Source organism: Struthio camelus, chromosome 1 (genome assembly GCF_040807025.1).
Source record: "Struthio camelus isolate bStrCam1 chromosome 1, bStrCam1.hap1, whole genome shotgun sequence".
In the NCBI taxonomy this organism is placed as follows: Eukaryota; Metazoa; Chordata; class Aves; order Struthioniformes; family Struthionidae; genus Struthio; species Struthio camelus.
Window position 1 is genome coordinate 102,366,246 of NC_090942.1, and position 17,684 is coordinate 102,383,929.

At 37.1% G+C, this 17,684-nt stretch overlaps 1 protein-coding gene across 25 annotated transcripts in view; it reads left to right on the forward strand.

Annotated features, from left to right (window-relative positions):
• PHLDB2 (pleckstrin homology like domain family B member 2) overlaps positions 1 to 17,427 on the forward strand; it is a 130,619-nt gene extending 113,192 nt beyond the window's left edge. For all 25 annotated transcript variants that reach the window (XM_068908528.1, XM_068908538.1, XM_068908412.1 and 22 more), the window contains 6 exons: positions 3,252 to 3,459; positions 7,541 to 7,631; positions 8,076 to 8,222; positions 10,859 to 11,078; positions 14,612 to 14,697; positions 15,468 to 17,427. In XM_068908528.1, coding sequence (XP_068764629.1) covers positions 3,252 to 3,459; positions 7,541 to 7,631; positions 8,076 to 8,222; positions 10,859 to 11,078; positions 14,612 to 14,697; positions 15,468 to 15,608 — 893 coding nt within the window. In that variant the 3' untranslated portion in view covers positions 15,609 to 17,427. The remainder of the gene's footprint in view (positions 1 to 3,251; positions 3,460 to 7,540; positions 7,632 to 8,075; positions 8,223 to 10,858; positions 11,079 to 14,611; positions 14,698 to 15,467) is intronic.
• The last annotated feature ends 257 nt before the right edge of the window (positions 17,428 to 17,684 follow it).

Sequence of the window (17,684 nt, forward strand, 5' to 3'; positions counted from 1 at the left end):
TCTCCATCACTGTCACGTTTTGGCAAAAGTACTGATCGCATCAGCACTGTCAAGTAGTTTCCAAAATCTGGGAAAAATTTAAAATACTTGTTAAATAATGATAGCACTTCACAAATTCTTTTTTTTTTTCATGCTGTCAAATAACCTGTCACAACAAAACTTCTGATTAATGCTAATGTCTGCAGAGCTACAGTTTTGTGTAGGCCTAATCTTTTGCTGCTTTGCTCGTAGCCAAACAAGTAGAGCAGAAAACTTAGAAATAAATCTTTGTAGATCTGTGGGTGACAATGACAAGGCAGACTTGGGCTTCCTCCTGTGGCATATTTCAATACAAAAAAATACATTTTGACATTTTAATATCTATATTTAAAAGAAGAAAAGAGAATGGAAAGAAAAGATAATGTTGTACCAAGATCTTTTTTTAATAAATAACATACTTGACAGTTACATTTTAATAAATAACATACTTTTTTAACATACTTGACAGTGCCACCTTTAACAACAGCTTTCACTTATAGTTCTGACCTCACTATTATTTTGTGGTGTCATATTTGTTTTTTGTGATTCTGCAACAACTCTTGGATTTTTTTTTTCTTTTTAATGACCTGGCCTTATGGATATTTATAATATTTTGCTGAACAGTATGGCTGTTAACAGTACTTAACTTTGTCATTCTACTAAGAGAATACAAACCAATGCAACAAAAAACACTATTTTAGCTCTTTAGCAGCTTGCACTTACATTTTTGGCTTCTGGAAAACTTTTAGTGAAGTACAAGATCTTACTAGGAGTTTAATATTTCTAAGTGCATGTTCCGTGAATATGCACCTGAGCTTCTTTAACCGTTAGACTGTGCTTGTGTGGTGTGTAAGCCAGTCTGTAATGGAAGTAGGCTGCCTATGAGTTTTTTTTTTTCGAGTCGCTATACAGCTGATCCTGATCTTTGAACTGTGTGTTCACAGGCCTGAGGAGCGTAAGAGAACATCACGTTATACTTTGTTTCTGTGAATGCATGTCATTCTGTGACTTAACTACTGTATTATATAGACAGAGGCATGTCTTGAAATGTAGTTACATTTGCACGATTACATAAATTTAACTGACAAATTTTTGACTGAAATAATGGATTCTTTATCATCATGGAAAGTTGTCCATGTCACGAAAGCGTTCATATTTGTAAAACTGGTATGTTTTGCTGTTCCTTTCAGATGTTTTTTTTCTTTGAAATATAAGGTATGAAATTAAGATTTCTAAGGAGTCTAGATTTTTGCAAAGGGCTCAACAGACAAACATTCGTTTGAATACAATTTCTTTCACTAATTTATTTTTCCTATTTTTGCATAATGAATAATTGATAACCATTTTTACAGGAGCAATTAGCCATTCCAAAGGTTTGAGTATGAAAGGTAATTGCATATCTGCAATAAAAGCAGCATTTGCCATAATAATGGAGAAAAAACAAATTGCACATGTAAATCAGTAACATCTGCGTTGTGATGCTATTATCTAAAAATGCTGAAGTGTATTCGTGTCCCTTTTGTCTCTTCTACTAATCAGTGCAATTGAACTTTTATTGAAATTTTTAACGTTCTCTCAAATGGCAAGTACAATTCTATTAGTTTCTTGGAAACCGGCTGTAATAGTCTGTGAGAAGCCTTTGTGTTGTACGGAGAGACATGGAATGGAGGGAAGAGGAAACAATTTTTCTGTCTTAGAGATGCGTGTAGAGCATGATTTCCACAATAATATGCTTTAATGATTCAGTCTGAGTCATGCTCTTCAGATACCTTTGGAGAATATTATAGCCTTTCTAAGGTAGAGCTGCAGTTGTTGGCTCCCTAAAATGGAATTATCCTGACTCTTATGTCAGAGAATAAATCACACAGTAACGTTATATGTGCAGATAGAGAATGAGAATAAGGCAGGAAAATATTCCCAATTCATGCAAGGTTTTCTAGCGTTACCTTAATGGTGTCTGGTAAAAAATTTTTATGAGGACTTTGCGGACATTTTTCCTATATTTGTTTGTTTGCTTTATCTGGAATGTCAGTGACGTGTTTCCTCTATGAATGGGAGATTTTCATTTTGTCTAACAGTCATTCTTAATCTCCAGTTCTGCCACCAGCTCACTTTTTCAGTTAGGATTGTGCACAGAGTACTGTAAACCTACTGGAGTATCAAAGCTGTGAGAAAAAGTCATTCCTTGCATCGATTCAAGGAAAGGATGATCAGTGAAGCTATTTTTCTCATCAAATACATCAAACAAACCTTAAAGGGCACTGTAAAATCTCTTCAGCAGTTTAAATGACGATTGTCGTTTTGTGCAAGAACCTCTGTAAGTCTGTATAAATGCTGCTGCTTTATATACAAAGAGCAGTGGAGACATTAGATTAAAAATATTTCTTCAGAATTATTTTTGAAGGAGACGTAGTCAAACAAAATTCCTGTATTCAAGGATGGCTTCTAAAATACGTAATTCCAAATCAGCTGTGTGATGCAGTTGAAACTTAACCTGACTTCTTGTCTGAAATAAATGTACTGGTGTACAAGGTACGCTTACAAATTAGGGACCTAGATTTCTAGTCGTGTGACTGTTATTAAATGCCTTGGTTTTGTAGAAAAATAAAAAAAACCAGAAAACTTAATGCATAAACCTTATTTTTCATTATAGTCATTGAGCTACAGAGATCTCTTTCAACCATGTAGGGTGAACTGTGGTTTTAAAACTCTAGGAAAGTACCTCTGCAGTGGTAACTATGATAATGTGAAAAGTAGCCTATTTATTTCAGCTGAAACTAAAAGCCCAACCTGCAGTTACCCAAAGGCAAAATTCCCCAAAAAGACAAACAATAATCTGCATTCGCTAAAGCCAACCAAACAAGTACTCAATCCCTTTGAATACCAGGATAATTTTTTTCTATTTAATCAGCAATAATTGTTTTAGCTCCCTGATCTACTTTTGGGATTTGGCCTAATGTATGCGTATTAAATTTACATAACTCACGTACAAGAATGTATATTGAAAAGCCAACCATAGTAGTCTGCACATATTGTGCAGAAAAATAAAACGAGTATTTATAAGTTTTATTTCAATTATGATTTTTTTAATGAAACTTACTGTAATATCATCGTAACTGGGTCACAGTGTAGTTAAAACTGAGCTGGTATTCCAAATGCTTGCACTGCTAACACTGTATGTTCGGGTCACAGAATTTCCTGTGAAAAATAAATGTTTCCTCTGTACTCCGTAGGGTATAACCATCAACGTATATGCGAAGAACACAGGCAGAAATCTCCTGAATTCTACAGCAGAACTGCATCTGAATCTAACGTGTATTTGAATAGTTTCCATTACCCAGATCGGAGTTACAAGGACCATGCCTTTGATACATTAAGCTTAGACAGTTCTGACAGTATGGAGACAAGCATATCGGCGTGCTCACCAGATAACATTTCCAGGTAAAAAAATTTTCATTTTTGACATGGTATAAAGGTCATAGGCTTATAATATAAAAAAAGAGAATATGTAAATATTGATGCTACGGTAATGTGAATTCTGCTAACAGGTTAAGGAAACCTAAGATTATTAGGTGAGCATAATGTTTACATTTGTGTAGCCCTTCATCAAATTTAACTGTCATCTCATCTGTTTATTTAAAGATGGAAAATATAAGTATGGAGAGGCTAAGTTACCCATTCAGGGCTACATAGAAATCAGTGACAGTCCTGAACTGAAATTAGGAAGTCATTGATGCTCTTTTCAGACTGGAATAATGGCTGAACTTCCTTCTCTGGCCACTACAGACTTCCTGTGATAGGAAACTTCTGAAAGCCGTCTGCCAGCGATGAACTACGCTTTTTAGGCATGTCCAACATGTTAACGTGTAACTTAGGCTGAAACACTTTGGAGTCCTCTAGGTAATCTTTTCTACCATTTCCTCTCCCTTTTGTGGATCAGTAAAAACAGAGAGATAATAACGAAAAGGCTTAGAGCCCTAGGCTGTCTCTCTCTGATCCTAGGTGACTGTCAGCTCAGGCACTAGTTACAAGAACATCTTCCATTTATGTAAAAAGAAAAGTCCAGCCAAGTCTCAAAATTGTGAGCAGACAAGTTTTCTTTCTAACAGTCTGGGTTTAATGATAGCGCTTTCATTTCTGCTCACGGTCCTGCCCCAGTAGTTTCACAAGTGTAAGTGGGGGCTGCGAACTAAATACAGCATGGTCACAGGATTCAAAATCTCTTGTGAACACCAGGATAGCTTTCTGGCTAACGTGTCTTATTCAGCATCCGTTTCCTGTAAAAGGGTATCCACCCACTAGTTTCCTCTTGTAGCCCTTAACTCTGCAATGTTAAGGGTCTTAGAAAGTATCAATGAAATTGATTCTGCTGATTATTTTTAAGTAGAAAAACTAGGACTCAGGCTCTGAGGATTTTCTTTTTAAATAGATACACAGTTGGCTAGTTTCTGATAGCCTGACACAGGTTGGGAATTACACTCTTATCTCGGCAGTAATCGAGTAGGGCAGTGGTATCAAATCTTACCACTCTGACCATTTTGGAGGAAGATAGCATGTGCTTGAACTATCCGGGGGCCATCTTATAAATGGAATCTTCCACCTAGGATCTGAGAGCCCTGTCTGCTGGTACGTTTCACTGGCGTTGTTTGCTCGTCTGTCTCCCTCTGGCTTTTCTGCAGGTTCTAGCCATCATGGTTAATAAAAATAAAAATAAAAATAAAAAAAAGAGAGCGAGAGAGAAAAGGACCCAACACAACAGATGTATCAGTTTCTCAGAAGGCAGAGTTAGGTGAGGGAAGAAAAAAGAGCATCGGCTGAAACTATTGATAATTCTTGGAAGACAGGCAGTTCATTTTCCTTCTTTGATAAAGATTCCCTTACTCGAAATGAATTCAGATTGTTTTAGATGGTGTTTGAGAATCCTTTCTAGCCATATCAGACTTCAGTTGAAAAAAACCTATGTTGCTTTGTTCTGACATATTTAAAATATGTTAGGCTCATTTTGCCTTGTATAAGGTAAGGCCTTTTGGTGGAAATACATAAAATTATCTGTGCTCGAAGTACAGGAGAAATAAAACTGTTCTTGTGATGCAGTTCATTAACTCACCAAAATAAATGATTCTATATTTGGTTAGCAACTTTTTCCTGACTGATGTTTCGGAGATTATGATTTTCTGCTATGCATTAATTTCTGCAAATTGCTGCAAGGACAAGCAAATTGGGACTGAAAGGATTTAATTAAGCTGATAAATTACCAAAGTTGAGGATGAGGTATCGACCAGTTTTATATGGGAAAACCTACTACAGTTAAAATATTTTCCAAGTTGTTCATGCATCTTGTACTTTATTTTAGCTTACGGCCTCGTTCCTTTTACTAAAGTTATCTGACTCAGATTCTCTAGGCCTCTCAACAAGACGTACTTAGGCCCAATTTTAAGTTTAGGCATCTAAGTCAGTGGCCTGATTTTGTGGGTTTTGTTCAGAGACAACGAGCGTCTACAGCTTTGATAGATTTCAGCCGGATTTTGCCTGCTCTGCCGGCTTGGGTTAAGTCAGGTATGCTGTTTCGTGTTATACTGTATCCTCTCATGAAACATCTCCCCAGTATCAGGCAGAGAACTGTGTTCTGGAGACTGTCACACAGTAAGAGCATTCTCCTAGCAGTCTGCTGCTGACAAAAAATCTTGGTCTTACAAGAAATAGCCAACAGAAGCATGCTCAGAAAGCTAAGGATGTTGATCTTGTAGTTTTTTTTTTTTTTCTTGCCTATGACACATAGTGGGAGTACTTCCACTCTACGTTAATCCCTTCACAGCTGGTCTATCTGCTATTGAGAAGCATGAATAAATCTGCTATTTGACACCTACGTCCATTGGAGTGGTCAATTAGCTTTCAGTAAAATCCTGGGTCAAGTTTCTCTCTCTGCCCTAAACGGTTGACCCCATTCCATTTCATAACACTGTACTTTAGTCTAATGACATAGGTAATGGTAACGTAGCTAATATTTAACATAAACTGTTCTTAATGAATACTATAAGATTAAAAATAAAATAGAGAGCATGTCATGAATATACCATAGTTGAAATGACTGTTAAATTGAGACGAAACAAATTCTGTTGGAGGAAACACGCATAGTATTGCTTGTTGGTGCCTATAAGACACCAGATATTGCCCTTTTGCAAGGGAAAGTAAGCATTTTGCCAGAGCTTTTGAAGAACTAGAGTGTTAGCAGAGTATCTTAGAGGACGCTTCCTCTCCCAAATACATATATTGTTATGAAATTAGGGATGAGATGGAAGCACCTTCTTAGAACATACAAACAGTGACTTTCATATTATGGAATGCATATCTGCTGAGGCACATGGATATGTACTCAACAGATTAAATTTCCAATGGATCATATGAAACAGAAAACTGACTTTTTCATGATGGGCCTGTCTGGATTATTAATTACAAGAGCGTTGCCTCAACAAGGGCAAATAATCCTTACAGACTAGGATGCCTATCCTAGAAGCAAAACATCACTATGAATGAGCACAAAGGATGTTCTCCACATCAGATATCTGTAGTACTTTGAGGCATTTATAATTTCACTTAAAGGAACAAGTACCCATTACATTAAGTTGGAACACTGTACCACAGTAGGCGTAGTAAATCAACGACGTGAGTAATAGGCCAGAAATGTGGAAAGTTTGTGTACAAAACCAGTGTGGTGACTTGACGGCCTACTGTGACTAGAGACACTCTATAAACTGCTTTACCATTTGTACATGTTAGGCTCCCCCTCTCCATTCCCCCACCATCTGAAAGATATACTAATCACTGCAGAGCTTTTGAGTCCAAGATACAGAAGTGATGCCACCTCCAATAAGAAACTGGAAGTGAAATGTCATCCAGATACCTTTCCATTGCAAAGAATGAGCCAAAAAAACTGACAGACAAAGCAACAACTGTGTTGCAGTAGGCCAGGATCTAGCACTCTTTGTGATTACCTTTGTTACCTTGGCTTGTTGGGTACTTTAACTGGTAGATCCTTTCTGACACTGCTCTGCCACTGAGTGCCTTTTATGGATGTTTCCTAATACTCCTTTTTTTTTTTTTTATCTAGCATTTCCTGATGTTGACCTCAGTGAGACACCAAACAGACAGCCCATAGCCAGAAAGACTTAAAAAGTATATTTAGATGATGACTAATGCCAGCCCTGAGAATCAGTAGTGTGTCCCGTTAGGTCATGGTAACTGTCTCCATCCATATTTTGTTGTCTGAGAGAAGATGACAGATCACGGGGGACTGACAAACACTTTTAGGCACTCGAGTCTGCATTTTTCACAACTCTACATGGACAACATGTTAATTGAGAGAGTATTGTGTACTTTATACGTTATTTGTAATTAGTGCCTGCTGCACTTAATTGGATCAGAACTATGTAGATTCAATTCTTAACAAATGTTGGAATGTAAAATAGGGCTTTAAACACCAAGTATTGTTTAAAATAACTCTGACTTTTTTGTGTGTGCGCAGTGCAAGCACTTCAAATGTTGCAAGAATAGAAGAGATGGAGAGACTTTTGAAACAAGCACATGCTGAAAAGACCAGGCTGCTTGAGACCAGGGTAAACAAATAATTTTATGATTAAAACTAAGAGTTGGCATGTTGGGTAGATAATACTCTCCTAAATTAATCATTGGGCCTTATATAGTTAGTGCGTAACAGAGCCTTAAAAAATTACCTCTCTCCCTTCAGTTTGCTCTGGCTCACTCTCATACTGCATCTTTGAGCCCATGTGCGATAGCTGCTGTCGCGATGGGTGAGTTCAGGGCAAATTCCTGTTAGAAGCTAATCAGTATTGATCCTACACCTGCTAGGAGAGTTGCTTATGAAGAACTGGCATTTCTAGAATAGTAATAATTCCAATTCTGATTCCATTTCTCGGTCTACTTTGCTGGATATGTATTTCTACCTACCTGAAAGGCAAGAAGGGATTTAGTCCTAGCTAGGACGTTATCAGCTATAATTTCACATAAAACTGAAGTTCTGCATGTGTTGTGGTATTTAGGAACGGGAGATGGAAGCTAAAAAACGAGCTCTGGAGGAAGAGAAACGACGCAGAGAGCAACTGGAGAAAAGACTGGAAGAAGAAACCAGCCAGAGGCAAAAATTAATTGAAAAGGAAGTTAAGATACGTGAGAAACAAAGAGCACAGGTGAGATACATTGACATGAAATTGTTTTAGTGCAAGAATTACCCCTTGACACAGAAACAGGAGTGAGTGTATTTCTGCCAATGGTAAGCTGAGCTACTTCCAGTTGAATAGACTGCCTTAGTATTTCCGAGTTGCAGCTGTGCTGCTAAAAGTATGTTTGGGCTCTTGGAGCCCTAGACAGAAATCCCTATATTCATTTAAATCTACATAATAACATAGACATCTATTTACCATCCTCTATCTAAAGTATAAATATTAATCTTACAAGGCTTGTTATTGAGTATGGGTAGGACAGTATTTTAATCTGAACAACAGAAATTTGTGAGCGTGTTAGTCTTACAAACCTCTTATAAACCTCTTTTTTTTTTTTTTAAATACATAAGATATTTTGGAATGTGAATTGTCATTTCCAAAATATTTGACTGGGCGGGGAAAAACAAACAAACAAACAAAAAACAGAAGAAGTTTTTCTAACCTCTACATCTACTCTAGGGAGAGAATAGTATTTTTCCCACTGCTATTGGGAGTATACAACAGGGGAAACATAACTGAGTAAAATCGGTATTACCTGTTACATCTTCTGTGCTTCTTTAGGATTCAGAGGTGTCTTGAGCTCTCTTCACATTTAGATGTCTTACCTATGTGTTTATTCCACTGTCATTAATGAGATTTTCTATGTGGTACAGCAAACGGATTAGGCAGTCATTTTATTAGTAGTATGATATAGCAAGACGATGTCTCCATCTTAATATTTGTATAAGGGTGCAGAAGTTTCCAAATAAGAATGAGTACATCTCTGCTATTATCTGTGTTATCTTAGCTAAAACTTTGTTTTCCGTGTTACTTTAATATTTCCTATCAATATTTCTACATAACTGGCCTTTTTACTTGCTGAAACTAAATTAGAATAATAGGACTGTCACAGATGAATTTTAAGTTGTTTCTGGTTAAGTACATTCAATCCTTTGTTTTTGTATAAAATGTAATTACCAAATTTTAAATTTTATGTACAGTTTAGTTAAATGCCGTCTTTTTTTCTTTGTTAAGAACTTTTAATGACAACCCAGGTGTGCTGTAAACAATGATGCCATGCTTGTATTCTCATCCCAAACTGGAATGCGTATGTGTTTTAATAAAATGTCTTATCAGTGCTAATTGGCAGATTTAGCAGAGAGACTGAAGGCTGAATTGGCAGGAAGAAGAAACTCATCTTCCAGAATGAACTATGCTTTTTTATTATTACTTTTTCTTTCCTTTGTGCAGTAAGACCTAGTTTCAAGATTATAATGTTTTTTTTCTTTTCAGTACTTCCTGACGTTTAGAAATGTAAACTAGGGGAAGGAATGCCATCTTTGCACATGCCATAGCTAGTTCCAGCTTGTATAGTACAGGACTTTGTAATTTTAGAAGGGTGCTAAAAGTTCTTACAGGCAACACCGCTCCCATTGCATAAGGAGATGCTTGACAATCCAATGAGAGAAAGTCCCTTCAAGTTGTGACTCACAGTGGTATTTAAAGGCTAACTTTAGGCATGGAGCAGGGGCAGATTGAATTCTCCAGGTCAGTGACTTCTCCAAAGTCAGTGTAGAGGGGTAGAGAGAGAGAGAGAGAGAGAGAGAGAGAGAGAGAGAAAGAGAGCTTGATTCCTTTGACAGAGGATTCAGAGCACCTAAACGAGGCTCCTGTTCTGAATCACCCTGTGACATAGCCTCTGTCTGCCTTGACTGCAGCAAGAGCCACCAGAGACTTGTCTCCTGTGTTTAAAATGAGTTTTTCGTGCCAGACCCTTCAGGCACAGAAAACCAGCATACTGCTTCAGCTGGCAAAGGTCCTAAATCACTCTCTGACTTGTTCGCCCAACTTGTCCTATCCAGGCGGGATGCAGGCATAGTCCCGAACACAGTCAAGAACGAGGCACCGTTTCCTGTCTGCTTTGCTGTCTCTTACAGAGCGATCCACTTAAGCTCTCTGTACTGTGTTGCTGATTGTCAACTAGAGACCACATTTAATTAGTTTAGAAGAAAGTAATTATATTTTGTTTACAGCAATCTTTGTGAAACTAGCTAGGGAGTACGGTTCACTCTCATTCTTTCTAACATTACTTTTTCCTAGTAAGAGCACGTTTTTGTTATTTTTATTATACTTTGCATTTAAGTAGCTGTAATACTGAAATGTTAATGACCTAGATGCTTACTCATTTTGCTGCACAGAGAGTGAATATCTTGTCCAGAGATGTAAAGGGTTTGTTTAACACAACTCAGTTCCTCTAAAGCAGCCACAGACCTTCCTCTAAAGCAGCCACAGACCTTTCACATTTAATACGTGTTTTAATTCTCAAACAACCTTTCTGTGCTCTGGTCCCTGTTTTACCAGCTTGCCCAATTGATGATTTTGAGATGTTCCCGTGCTCTAATCTCACTTGTATACAAGTATCAAACACGTTGTAAAGATACATGTTTTAAGGATTTTTCTTTTGCAGAAAACTAGGCCTGCAGCACAAAGCACTTTGTTGTCGTTACCTTCATTGTTGGAATCTATGGGCAGTTTACAATTATGTCCTTGCAGCAGAAAGAAGGAGCGCAAGAGGAAAGTTGGCTTTTGTTTAAAAATTTTTTTTTTTCTTTGCTTTCTTGTAGGCTCGTCCCTTGACTCGCTATTTGCCCATTAGAAAAGAAGACTTTGATTTGCGAAGTCACATTGAAACAGCTGGTCACAACATAGAGACCTGCTACCATGTCTCCCTCACAGAGAAGACGTGCCGAGGCTTTCTAATTAAGATGGGAGGGAAAATTAAAACATGGAAGAAACGATGGTTTGTTTTTGACAGAAACAAGAGAACTTTTACTTACTATGCAGGTAGGTTGTTTTCCAGGATCACTGTTAGGCTACATATATCCCTCTGTTTCCCCATCAACCTCACTTGTGCTATGAATATGGAGGAAATCCCAAGTAAAGCTTGAAGTTGCATTTTTTGGGGCATTTTATATATATATTCACAGATGACGCAGTCCCTTCCCTGTAGTAGTTGATAAGACACAAATGAGCATAACTGACAAAAGGAGAGAGTGGACAGGCGAGAGGAAAAAAAGTAAGATCATCACATTCTTAGTACACAGAATAATGGCTCCACATAAATTATTTTTAAATATTACCTACTTCCCCCAGTGACAGAATGATTTCTGGTTGCCATCATAAAAAAATATAATTTGTGATACTGAAAAAATTAAATGGAATGTTTCTGCAGTCACCTGACTTTATGTGCTGAAAAATCTTTCAGGAAGTTAAACACACAGGAGTAGACTTTAGGAGTTTACCAGATTTTGAAAGAGTTCAGAATGAACAACATGAAATGCTCTGAAGAGGTTTCTGTAGATTAAATTGTCTTAATATCCTATCTGGAGCTATTATAAGCATTATAGTAATTTGTTATATTAAGTCAAAACCAGAATTTTGGAACTTAAAAACTTACACGTCGCACCATTTGTTGTGCAAGCCTACACTGAGTTTGACTTGGAAGTTTTGGAGGAAGCCAAAAAAATTACTTTGTGTTCTGAATTTTTATGAGGTGAGGTCAAACAGGGGCACGTGTGGCATGGTAACTGCTAAGAAGCAGAAAACATCTGGTATAAAAACAAAAAAACCACAATTCAATTTCCTTTTAGGACGTTACTCCTTTTCAGCAAGTCATGAGGAACTTAAAATTCATGGTAGTTATGCATTCTGTCTTTTTTTAAAATATATCATCTGAATTCATTACATATCCACTAAATAATTCTTGGTAGTTTACAATAATACTGTGAAGAATATGACAAACAGAAACATTCTTTTTTATTTTAACAGCTGGCTTATTGTTTAGCAAGGCCTGTAACATACAGTAGTGTTCCCATCTGGTACTGATCTTTTCTGTTTTTTAAGTAGTTATGTTAATAATTTCCAGTTTCAGTTTTGAGTGCAGTACAGTTGCCATAATGCAATTTCAGTTACCAAAGAAAACTTTTCGTAATGTCTCAAGGCCTCCAGCCAACAAACAAAGTTTCATGAGAATTCTGTAACAGCTGAGCAAAAATGCAGCTGTTTGTATAAGTGAGGATCTGTCTAGTCTTCAAATACATAGTAGACTTCCAAAATAAATATAGATGCTGTGAATTCAGAGTAAATGAACACTTAATGAACATATAGGTATATTGTTTTAATTCTGCAAGTGTACTGAGCAAAGAATTTAGCCTGAAGCGTGAAAATTTAGTGTAGCGACCAAAACATCTGTATTTTCTGACCTGAAACACACATGGGACTCCACAAAGACCACTGTGATAGCACTTTGTGGATACTTGAAATGTTGCTGTAACCAAGACCCAAGCGGGGCTTGAAAGGAGAGTAGATCAGTGCTTGCTTGTACTCTACAGATAGTATACTATGTTGTATAGTATTGTATTTAGTTTACTATAGTGTGTGCTATAATGTAGTAATCTTACACCTCAGAACTACTTCTGGTTTCCTGGGGGCTGGCAGGGAGATTCCCAGCTGTGTATCATTGGGCTTTTGGTATTTTTTTTTTTTTTTTACCATCATCTGAAGCTTTGGAAATTGATTGCAGCTACTCATAAGATGTAAGCTGAGTTCTTGAGTGTTCAGAATGACCATGGAATCTCTCAGGGGACCGATTTAAGATGTTCTGCTCGACTCTTCAGTGTTAATGGAATAACTGGGGGCCGGAAGGCATTATATCCCCCAAAGACTGGCTAAAAGTACTTGGAAGGAAGTTTGCCCTTTCGTGTCACATGCAGCTTTGACATTTCTTAACACTCTCCAGGATTATTTAACAAATTCTCTTCCATTGCAGGAAAATGGAGGACACTGAAGATGCTTGATCTCTCCTGTTCCTTTTTCTTGTAGCACATTATAGCTGTGATTCTTAAGATGTTAAGTCTGTATCCTTGCTTTTCCATCCACTAGCCAATGCTGGGATAGAAGGCAAGTGGGCTGTAGGCTGGTGGTCTGTAGGCCACAGACTGATTTCTGCTGTGTGTTAAGGCACCATATGTATGTAAAGCTAGACTTTACTTCTTAGCTCCTTCTGCTTTATAGATACAATGTGCAATAATACGTTATTATCTGTATACCTTCTTTCCCAATTGAGTCTGCCAGATGGCAGAAATAAATGCCAAAGAGGGGAGGCCATGTGGAGGCTGTACAGAAAATCAAGGCTCTTAATCTGTGTATTTTTGAAATCTCCTAATAAGAACTACAGATGATGCAAAACCTTTCTTGGATTCTTAGAATCGGTCTTAATATATTACCTCCCCTGAAGGCAGTTATCCAAATAGCTTAGAATTTACACCCCAGCAGTGGCTGCTTCTCTCCATTGACCTTGAAGGGAGACTAAACAACTAGCTCAGCCGTGTCCCCATTGTAGATATCAAAACTTACGTGAGAAGGGTCCCACTCTTTATTTCAGCTTTGCCACATTATCCATTCAGATATTCTTACCTCTGACGCTCTGAAGCAAATGGAAGGTCCCTTTCATAAGAGGGGCAAACTACCGCTAATTAATTTGGCTTTTACCATGGGTGTCACAGAGGAGAAGTATGCAAACAGACGGTTACAATGCTGCAGCTGGTGCACAGAAACTTTTAACCTCCCGTAAACTAGTCCGTGTGTCAAAGCTCGTAGAAGCTTGCCTGCAACCTGTTAATCTCACAGTTGAATAATAAATATTAGCTTGAGACTATAGATTTATTATGAACAGGAAGAAGCATTTCTAAGCAAATAAAAGCACTAATGCTGTTGTAATGTATAGCTTTTACTATCAAATTGTATTTCAAATTTGCTTTTCATAGCAGTTTTCCTTTGAAGGAAAACCATGGGTCTTGCCCGGCTAGCTTTGTTGTAACACTTCAGCAACATGTGAAGTCTGGCTGGTTTAGGATGATGACTGGCCCATCCAGTAGTCCAAACAGTACAGACAGCTGGAGGGAGTCCACGCCGTAAGTGAGATTATGTGGATTTCTCTCTTCTACTTAGCTACCAGTGGAACTGGAAGAACTTAATATCTCACAGACATCTGTGCCTCTGTCTGTGCCTCTGTGCATCTGTGCCACTGGACAAAAGGTTCAGATGCTTTAGTTCAGATGCTTTAGACTTACAAATAGATAGGGAAATTGCAAAAGCCTTATTTCCTTGGAAACCAAGCTGAAAAGAAGACAAATTAAATAAAGTAGGACTGTCCTACTGTTAAGAGAGGTTGAAGATTTCTGGGGGATTTCACAAGCAGAAGTGCTAGTCCAGTCATTTATATCTACTGACAAATGTGGAAATGAAAATTACCCTTTTGCTTCTTGTAGTACTGTGTTTATCTCAGTTTTCAAAAGTCATTCTCTTTTCCATTTTAGACAAACACGAAACGAAATTAAAAGGTGTAATATATTTTCAAGCTATTGAAGAAGTCTATTATGATCATCTAAAGAATGCATATAAGGTAATGTTTGTTACTGTTGTTTTAAAACTGAGTATTGTATGGCACCCAAAGTGCAGTAGTAGCCTTTGTAAATACAAAGGGAGAGTTGACAATATAAAAAACCTAACACATGAACAGGGTGGAGGAAAAAGATGAAGCCAGACCACTGATAAGCATTATTCTTTTATATCAGTGCAAATAGAGAGATAGAGGAGAGAGAGAGTGAGTGTCTGTGTGCCAAGTGATAGTTCCTCATGGGATCTGCTGGAGGAATTCGTTAGCCCTACTCTTGGCTAGACCACTGAATTCAGTGGCTTTGGCAAATCAAGAGATGGCAGTGTGAGCCTATCATAGGGAGGGAGTTAACTGGTACCTGCAGCTGATGGCATCCCCTTGCCTCACATCTATCCTTTAGAAGAGCTGTGAACTCTCTGAACTTATCCTTGGCACCTGGACTTGTTTCAGCCATAGTGCTTTTGGCCTCTGGATGGGATACCTAGGGAATTCGTTGTTTGTACATGAAGCAACTGTTGGGAGCCCTGTACTGCTGTATAATAATCAAGAGTGGAAATATGTCATAAAAAAGTGTTTGTGCTGGATGCAAGCACTTTAAACAGATCTCTGCTTCCAGGACTGCAACGTAGGATGGCAGTGCTCAGCATTTTGCATTGCATCTTTCTCCTTAACCCTGTGCTAAATCTCCCTGTAAATAATTGTACTTATGGTGCCAATTCATTGGCACCATTTTCATTCTTTTGATATCCTTCTTTCTTCTTTTTGTTTTATTTTAGAGTCCCAATCCACTACTCACTTTCAGTGTTAAGACACATGACCGGATATACTATATGGTTGCTCCAACGCCAGAAGCCATGAGAATATGGATGGATGTTATTGTTACAGGCGCAGAAGGCTACACCCACTTCATGTTATAATAAAATGGGGCAATAGGGCATATTGCAATAACCTAACATATGAAGTTAGCCATATGTAGTAAAATCCGAAAAGCCACATACATTGCTGGTGAATGCTCAGAAATACCCTCCTTATGATGTGCACCCAAAACGTCAGAATGAAAGGGTTTTATAAATGCACTGAAAAGGAGGACCTGTTGCTTATTTTAGTTGATCTGTATAGGAGCAAAAGAGCTAAAGCTGTTCAGTCATAGTGCTCTGAAATGGATAATCAGGCAGTTTGAATGACAGCATCTTAATTCAATGATAGTTTTGTAAAAATTCTCCTATACAGAGAATGTCTTCATAAACTCATACTAAACAGTTTACAAATGTGCGTGTTCTCATCTGTATGCAACAATTCTAGTAATGGAACAAAAAGGTATAATAGCATATATTTTAATATGCAACATTTGACATTTATAGATGATTAGCTGACTTTTTAAAACTCTTTTAGTCAAGTATTTTATAAAACAAAAAGAAAAAAAAAAGGAAACCTAAGGTACACACACTTGCCTTAGTAGTTAAGCATTACAACAGAGCCAAAGAGTTATACAGTTCCCCTATCATAATGTTTTTCTTTTTCAAATTGTTAGTTGTACTTTAGCTTTCTGTAATAGGACAGTGCCAAAACTCTTCCTGACTTTTAACATAATTAAATTGTTAAAATATTCTGTATAGTCAAATAACCCAGTTGCACCAACTGGATATTTTGGATATTTAAAGTCTGCATCTGTGGAGCTCAACAAAAAAAAAAAAAAAGCGGATAGCTTTATAAAGATGGATTTTTTTCCACAAGGTGATATTTAAAAAAAAAAAAAAAAAAGGAAACTGACATTAGAAGGAAACTTTATCGTAAGGAGGTGTTTTCTTAAACTGCCTTGTTGAGTAAATTGCGCTGGATCTTACACCAATTTTCTTTTGATGTAGTCAGGTCCCAGAATGGTTCTAATCTTACTGTGTGCCAAGTGAACGCTCTACTCAGATGTCTCAGATACTGGTCCCTGTGAGGCCCGTGTCAAAATTCACTGAAGCCAAGATTTCAGTCTAGAATATTTGTTTTTTATATGCATGTCTGTACAAAGTAATGCTGTCACATAGAATGCAAATAAAGAGGCAAGTTCTAAGAGTTTACACTAAGCAGTGTATAAAAAAAAAAAAAAAAAAGAAAAAACCCAAAGTTTTAAGTAACTGAAATCTGAAGATACAGTGGTCCCCCATTTTAAAACTACTTTCAGGTCCTTGACAAATGTTGCAAAAACATAGAAGTATTTAATGGAACTGAATTTCAAGAAAGTCTCATATATTACGACTTTAACGAGGTCCTCATTCCAGTAAGTAAGAGTTGTATGTGCTATGTGGTTTGTGTAAGTAAAGCAAGCCCATCAGACATTTTCCCTTAATGAAAAGTTAATGGCTTTTGATGGAGCAAATTAAAAACTGAAAGCAGAAAACAAAATAGGCTGACAGTATTTTTATTGTACTTTTAAAACCCTGTATCTGTAATGAACGGGTATTAATTTTTTGTGGTATACACAGGTGACATGGTTGGTCTAGCATGATGTACACCACTTGTGACTTGAATCATGAAAGAAGGGACAGTTATCATCTGTGCAGATCACCATAAGACGCTTGTAATCTAACGATTTAAAGCACTATCAGAAATTAATTGCTTTGGTTTATATAATTATTATTGTTCCCTGATGTATCTTGATTTTACTTATAAGTATGGTTTTCTAATCATGATTTTTGTATCCTGCATGATGCAATGAAGGCATTTCAGTAAATGTTTTTAAAAATACGTGTGTTTTAAATATTCACCTCATTCTTCATTTTGAGATTTTTCTGCTTTTCTTTTAAACAATTTTGCATACACTTGTGTAAGCAGTTTTGTCTTTCTCAGTAATAATTATTCTAGCCATTCCTTTTTTTTCCTCAGAAAAGAGCAACAAAAAATAATACTTCAGGAATGGCAGTGAAATTAGGAGCATAGTCTGTTTATTGCATATACATAACTTACCGATTTTTACAATCCACCCAGTTTGAAAATTGTAAATC